We start from the raw sequence: 7,346 nt of genomic DNA on the forward strand, positions 1-7,346 counted from the left end.
CAAGCTTAGTACTGGACTTGCCTCATAATTGTCACTACAGGAATTTAGGAGACTATACCTCTTTTTTAAAGGTTTCCCACATCCCACCAATTTAAATAAACTGAAATAAAACATGCTCCCAATATAACTACCATATTTACCTTGACATTTTGAGCACTCCCATAATATAAAGGGATAAAAACAAACAACTGGTATTGGAGGTACTCCACCACATCCCAACCAGTACTTTTCCTCTTAACTGTATTTAACACTCCTACCTTATCCTCCTCACTTCACTGTTAGTGCTTATTGAAAACTATGGTAATGCAAACTAATTTCATTTGATTAAAGACTGCCTGAAACATAACATCCTACACAGAGAAAAAGTAAACAAGTAAACTTTTCACATTTCAAGTCTTAAACACACACACACACACACACTTTTATATTTTTTCTCTTTTTTTTTTTTTTCTTTTTGAAACAGGGTCTCATGAAGTCCAGGGTAGTCTCAAACTAGAATTCATTATGTACCCAAGGAAGACTGTTTTACTTTTGCTATATGCCTAAGAAAAGGAAGTTGAAATGTCTCTTTTCTAATTTCAGGTCAAACCTCCCTCATTTCCCAAAAGGTCACCAAAGTGCTCACATTGACAGTGCCCAGCTAAGATTAAAAGGAAAACCCTCTGCTCTCTTGTCAAAATTGTTAAGATTTGAAAACAAAAGAGTACTGAAAATTAAACTACACACCTACACACTACAGACATAGAAAAATGTCAGTAACCAAGGCCCTGAGGGTTTTTTTCCCACCACACTTACTAAACCAAGCAGAAATACCAGCAATCCAGCTCTAGTAAAGAGACCCTGGATAGAGTGCCGAAGACCCAGTGCAGAGTTATTGTTTACCTAACATGTAAGAAGGCTTGAGTTTAATCCTCAGCTCCTGAATTTCTTATCTCTAGTCTCTCTCCTCTTTCTCTCTGTCGTCTGTCTGTCTGTCTGTCTGTCTGTCTCTCTCTCTCTCTCTCTCTCTCTCACACACACACACACACACACACACACACTCGTACATACGTGCATGTGACTTTATTTTTCGTATTTTACAAAATCAGGTTAAAACTTAAAGTCAATATTTAATATCTGACATCCAGATCTAAACTACTCGTTTGTTTGTTTGCTTTTCTTAATATTTTTGATAAACAGTCCTTACCACTCTGGCTGCTCTCTCCTGAGATTCACATTTCCTGCAAAACCATGGTCCAGTAGGTACTTGAACAATGCCATAGCAAGCTGTGGGGGAAAAAAATGTTTGAGTTTGAAAACAAAACATTTATATTTGAAAACTAAGGAAAAACAATTTTTATAAAGCATACCAACTACCTCCCACAGTATTCAACTGGTTTCATAAATTATTTTATATGGTGTTTATTGTGTATTTAATTTAAAAGTAAAATTAAAACATAATAAAATTTTTAAATTAAACCTTCTGAGTTATTTCCACTGAAGTCCAAAAAGTGTTTGTTTAGTATAATAATACATACATATAATCACAAAACTCTAGAAGCTAAACCATAAACTCTATTTTCTTTCTTTTTTGGTGGGGAGAGGGGAGTTGAGACCGGGGCTCTTCTGTGGCTTTGGAGGCTGTCCTGGAGCTGGGATTAAAGGTGTGCACCAACACCACCTGGCTAGAAACTATTTCCAAGTAAGTCAAAATGCTACAAATGCCGCCATTGTTTTTAGTTGCATGTTGAGGTTATTTTTGTAAGTGATTATGTAAACTTAACACAAGTTATGTAAGAATAAATCAGAAATTCATTGCTTTCTTGCCCTACAGTTTAAAAGTATCAAGTGCTTCCTATTGCTTTGAGATTGTATTTCACTGACTATATAGCCTACCTCAACCTATAGTGCTGGGACTACAAGCATACAAATGAACAAAATAACAGAGATTAAGAACAAAAAATAAGACTAAGACAAGCAACAGATAGAAAACAAGATAGCTAAGGTGAAATACTTTGTGGGTTGCCAGAATTGCAGTTTAGCTGGTAGACTACAGCATACACCATATGCATGAAACCCTGGGTTCATCTCCAGTACCACATAAAGCCAGGTTTAGTAGTTCAAGCCTGTAACGCCAGCACTCAGGATATGGAGGTCCACTGTTACCACCTAGCAAATTCAAAGCCGGCCCAGGTTACTCAATGCTAAAGTGATAGTTTTGGTAAAGCACTTTCACAGCATGTTCAAGGACCTGAGACTAATCCCCAGTAGTTAAAAGAAAATAATGTGAAATAACCAAAAAAGGCAAATTAATAGACAAAGTTGTGGTTACTTAGTGAGAATCAGTAGAAACTGGAAGTTACTTCTAATGGGTCCAAGAATTTTATTAGAGTGATGAAAAGGATCTAAGAAACTGTGATAAGTGTTTGCAGAACTCTATGAATATACAAAAAAAACCATTGGATTATAAATACTCTAAACAGGTGATCTGCATAGTATATAATTATATCTCAATATAAAGCTATCACAAAAAAACCTTTGTAATTTGCATACCCCCACAAGTATCCTCAGTCTCACATACCTAGTACAGCCTCATTTTTATTTTTATATTACATCTTATTTATTGTGTTATGTGAGTTTCACATACACAATATGTCACCTTCCAGTATTTCTCTCCTTCCACTATATGGGTCCAACAATTGATTTCAAGGCCTTAACTAGTATCATCTCACTGGCCTAGTTTCCTTATATTTATAACAGGGTGGGAGTTGTTTTGTTTTAAACTGGGCATGGTGGCACACAACTGTAATCTCAGCACTTAGGAAGTTGAACACATAAGTGAGATTCTGTCTATAAAATCCAAGTGATGGGGCTACTAGGGTAGTTCAAAGGCAAAAAAAAACCTTGTATAGCATGAAGAAAGTCTTGAGTCTGAACCTTAGCATGAAACACAAGAGGAAAAGGAAGGAAAAGTTTGGTTTGTTGCTTTGTTCAACAACTTAAAAAAAATGTTTTTAACACTTATTTATTCTGGGGGGGGGGGACAGGATGAACAGTAGAGGTCAGAAGACAAGCAGCTGGTTCTCTCCTTCCACCATGAGTCTCAGAGGTCACACTGATCAGGCTTGGTGGCTGCTGCCTTTTACCCACTGAGTCATCCTTCAGCTGAAAAAGTTGGTTTAATGTTCATACTTAATTTGCTAACATTTTTTTTTCAAGACAGGGTTTCTCTGTGTAGCTTTGTAGACCATGGTGGCCTAGAACTAACAGACATCTGCCTGCCTCTGCCTCCTGAGCACTGGGATTAAAGGCATGTGCCACTGCTGCCTTTTTGAGAATTTATAAACACATTAAACTTCCATTTTACTCAGCAGGAAATGGCTTAAAATATTGGGAAACAATAAAATAAACAGAACTTTTTAAAAACCAAAAGCTAAATTTCTAATTTTTGAGAAGAGTGTCAAATAGCACAGGTTGACCTCAAAACTTGCTTCACAACCCCTAGGATGGATTTGAGATTTTCAACCTACAGAGTGCTAGGATTACAGGCACGTGCCTTCATGCCCGGTTTATTCCACACTAGAGTTTAAACCCAAGGCCCTGTGAATGACACCTTAATTCAAATAAACTATATGCTAGTGAGTCTTAACTTCTAGGCTGTCCTCAAACTCAAGGGTTGTGGTTGCAGGCATAAACCACCATGCCTTGGTTAATTTCTTTTAAATCTGTGTACAACATCAGTGACTGGGTGGTGATAGCACACATCTGTAATCCCAGCACCTGGGAGTTAGAAGCCAAAGGACTGGGAGCTCAAGGTCTGTCTCATCAGCATGTCAACTTTGAGGCCAGTCTGGGCTATGTGAGACCCTGTATCAAAAAAGAAAGAAAAAGAAACAGCATAGAGTCCAAACACACTTTTATTTGAAGCACCTCTAGAAGGGAAAAGTTAAGATTTAGATGTACATTTCTGTATTGACAAGCAGAGATTACATAACAAAAATAATTTATCATCCAATTCATGAGTTATGCCCTGCCCCAGACAGAAAAGCAGAGGGAAAAATGTACTGGGAAAATATATTTCAGCAAAGTATAACAAGATACAAGAATGCCATGACAACTGTTATTTTTTATCCCAACTAAACATTGTAACACATACACACAAATGCCAATGAAAACTAACAAAAATTATATAGATTTGACATGAATTTTCACTCCTTTTTGTACTTGATGTCTGCCAAAAGACTAACACTTACTATTAAGGACAATATGAAACTTTCTCCTTTAAAAGAAACCAGTTGTTTCTTTTAAAGTTAAGTTACTCTCTAAATATCATTACTTGTCTAAATGTGCCCCCCCCAGGTAATAATTATTTAAAGAATAAGGATGGGAAATTCAAGGTGAGCCTGGGCTACTGGACTTGAGACTCAAAAAATCCAGGGATGATGGCACAGGCCTTTAATCCCAGCACCCTAGAGGCAGAAGCCTTGATGAGGCCAACCTGGGCTACATAGTTAATTGAATTCCAGATTAGCAAGAGCTGACAAGACCCTATCTCAAAAAAATAAATAAAATTCACTTGGGCATTTTATGTTCCAATTCCCCTCTCTCCCATTTGGTAAGACACCTCCCAAGACATTATAAAACAACTCCTTTAGGCTCATACCTATCATTTCTTTACTTGAGAGCTAATGCAGGATTGCTGCATGCCTGGCTCCTACTTGGGCTATACTGGACCCTATCTAAAAACACAAAAACGTAAGCTGGGCGGTGGTGGCCCACACCTTTAATCCCAGTACTCAGGAGGCAGAGGCAGGCGGATCTCCATGAGTTCAGATACCAGCCTGGTCTAAAAGAGCTAGTTCCAGGGCAGCCTCCAAAGCCACAGAGAAACCCCGGTCAGTGTTAGCCTCAGAAATGGGAAGCGTCGATAGGCTGATGATCACCTAGTAAGTAAACCACGTTCCGTCCTGCAATACCCTTACCACTTGAAATGGACAGTCAGAAACTTCAATAACCAGAAAGGCGTCTTAAAAGAGGTCCCCAGTTTTTCTTGGAGGTGGGTGGGTATCTAAACCATTCTAATGATGATAACATCCCAAAATAAACTAAGAATCTCTCAAGTCTCTGGAGCCATTCAGGCTGTGCGGCAGCCACTGACTAGCTACTCTCACCAGGTCAGCTCAGCCCAGACCCTCCCTCCCTCCCGAGGGTCTTCCACTGTCTTCGCAGAAGCCCCCAGTGGCCTGCAGCTGGGTCTCCGCCAAAGAGCTTGGGGTGCAGCAGGGCCCACCTTCCCTCTCTCCCTCGACTCAAGAGGCAGGTTGCCCCAGATCACAGGAAGTCGTCTGACACACTGCGGCAAGGGGTGCTGGTAGGGGAGGGGGCAGAGAGCCTCGGGTTCCCAAAGCCACCACACCGGCACGGGGGACTCCAGCGCGGGTCGCACGCTCCTACCCTCCCCAGGCGCAGACCCGGCCCGACGCAGGCGGCCACCAAATGACACTTGAGAGAGTGAGCGCGGAATCACATGACAGCCCGGGCCACACGCACTTTCTCCCGCAGGCCGAGGCACGGCCCGCGCCCGCGGCGACCACGCCGGGCTCCCGCGGCCTGCGCACGGGGCGGGGCGGGGCGGGGCGGCGGGCGGGCGGGCCGGGGGAGGGGCGGCGGTGGCAGTTGCCGCCGAGGGAGGGGGGGCAATGACGGTTGGGAGCAGGCCGGTTCGGCCCGGCGGGCGGTTGGGTGTTTACCTTGATGCACCGCGACGCTGCAGCCGTGCCCGTCGCAATAAACCAGCGGGTTCTCGGCCCAGCCTCTCTCGTCTGAGCAAACGCAACAGCCTCCAATCATTTCCTTCATACTATGGGAGACCTCGTCCTCCAGTGACACGGGCCGGTCGCTAGAGACCATCTAAGAGGGAGTTGGGGGGACCATTAACAAACACAAGCAAGCCAGCGAGAGCTCCCCACAAGCAGCCCCCACGCCCGCCCGCCCGGCCGGCCGGCCGGCCAGCCAGCCGGCCCCGTCCCCGCCGGCCCACCCGCCCGCACGCCCGCCCGCTCGGCCGCTCGCTCACTCGGGCTTAGCCGCTCAGTCACTCACGTTCCGCACAGGAGTCAGGAGCCATGTCCTTGCTGACTCCCCCCCACCTCCCCGCCACCGCCTCCTCCTCCTCCTCCTCCTCCGCGGCGTCCTCCCTCCCCACCTCCACCCGGCCGCTAACGCCGCCGCCCGAGGAGGGCACACATAATCAAGCAGGCCTCCGCACAGGCGCACTGGGGGGCTCCCGCTGGGCCCGGGGCGGCGAGGGAGGGGAAGGGGCTGCGCTTCCTCCTCCGAGCGTCACCCGGCGTGCGCGTCGGCCCGCCCTGCGGCCGGCGTGAGGGAGGCGGCCCGGAGAGGCGAGGCCTGCGTGCGCGCCGCCGCGTCCCCCGGCCCCAGCCTACCTCCAGGCTTTCCCCTCCCCCCGCACCGCTCGGCGGCGCCGAGGTGTGCGGAGGTGGGGGACGAGCGGAGAGCCGGCTGCTCGGCGCGGCCGGAGTGAGTCTACCGGAGGGCGCAGGGGCGCGCGTGGGCCTGGACGTTGGTCCGCCGTCGCCTCGCGGGCCCGGGGCGCGCGTGGGTGAGGAAGAGGCCGCGGGCAGGGGCCGGAGTCCCCGGGGCGTCTCGTGGCCCTGGGAACCTACCTGAAGGCCTGTGCCTCGAGAACTGGCCCGCGGGTAACAATGGTTGGGAGAGGGTGCCAGCTTCCATGAAGGGTGTAATGAAGCATGGCTTCCTGCAGTTGGCCGCTCTAACTTCCCAGTGCTGTCGCAGCTTCACCTCCCATTAAATTCACGTCCTGGATTCTTCCCAAAGTTCACCCAGTGGAAGTGTTACCATATCTACCGCCCACTTACGCACCACCTTGGCCCCCGTGACAAATGAAAGTGCACCAGACAGGTCAAAAGCTGGTGTTTGGGTTATACTCTGAGCGGAAGCCCCAAGACTGCGTTAGAGCTTGGTAGGTATACAAATGATAGGAGGCATTAGCAACCTAATGGAGTGATCTGGAAAATGCAGCTATAGGACGAAGGAACCCACGTTCTAGCCTGTCACCAAAGGATAACACCAGAGTGTGGCGTCCCGTTTTGAATGAGGATTCCCCTGATCTAGCTCGTTTGCCTTTGTAAATGTGATGTCATTTAAGTGGAAGAAATAACGGGAGCTCTCATACACAACTAGAGAATAGACTAGACCAATGCGAGCAGATTAATTAGCTGGATACTGAGTAGTTTTAGCAAAAAAAACCAAAAAAAAAACCCAACCCTACTGTCTCCTCCCCATTCTCTTATCTATATACACCCAATACTGATATTAAACAAAAA

The 7,346-nt window shown here is 46.1% G+C and overlaps 1 protein-coding gene across 11 annotated transcripts in view; it reads right to left on the minus strand.

Annotated features, from left to right (window-relative positions):
- Positions 1 to 6,684, minus strand: part of Mllt10 (MLLT10 histone lysine methyltransferase DOT1L cofactor) — a 141,147-nt gene extending 134,463 nt beyond the window's left edge. For 4 of the 11 annotated variants that reach the window (XM_040755430.1, XM_040755429.1, XM_040755428.1 and 1 more), the window contains exons 1-3: positions 6,426 to 6,526; positions 5,730 to 5,889; positions 1,187 to 1,266 (exon numbers count right to left, since the gene is read on the minus strand). In XM_040755430.1, the coding sequence (XP_040611364.1) occupies positions 1,187 to 1,266; positions 5,730 to 5,889 (240 nt within the window). In that variant the 5' untranslated portion in view covers positions 6,426 to 6,526. The other 7 variants (XM_040755427.1, XM_040755431.1, XM_040755426.1 and 4 more) reach the window with 7 other exon arrangements.
- Between the last annotated feature and the right edge of the window lie 662 nt (positions 6,685 to 7,346).

The sequence above is a fragment of the Mesocricetus auratus genome, unplaced genomic scaffold, assembly GCF_017639785.1.
Source record: "Mesocricetus auratus isolate SY011 unplaced genomic scaffold, BCM_Maur_2.0 Super-Scaffold_100013, whole genome shotgun sequence".
Classification (NCBI taxonomy): Eukaryota; Metazoa; Chordata; class Mammalia; order Rodentia; family Cricetidae; genus Mesocricetus; species Mesocricetus auratus.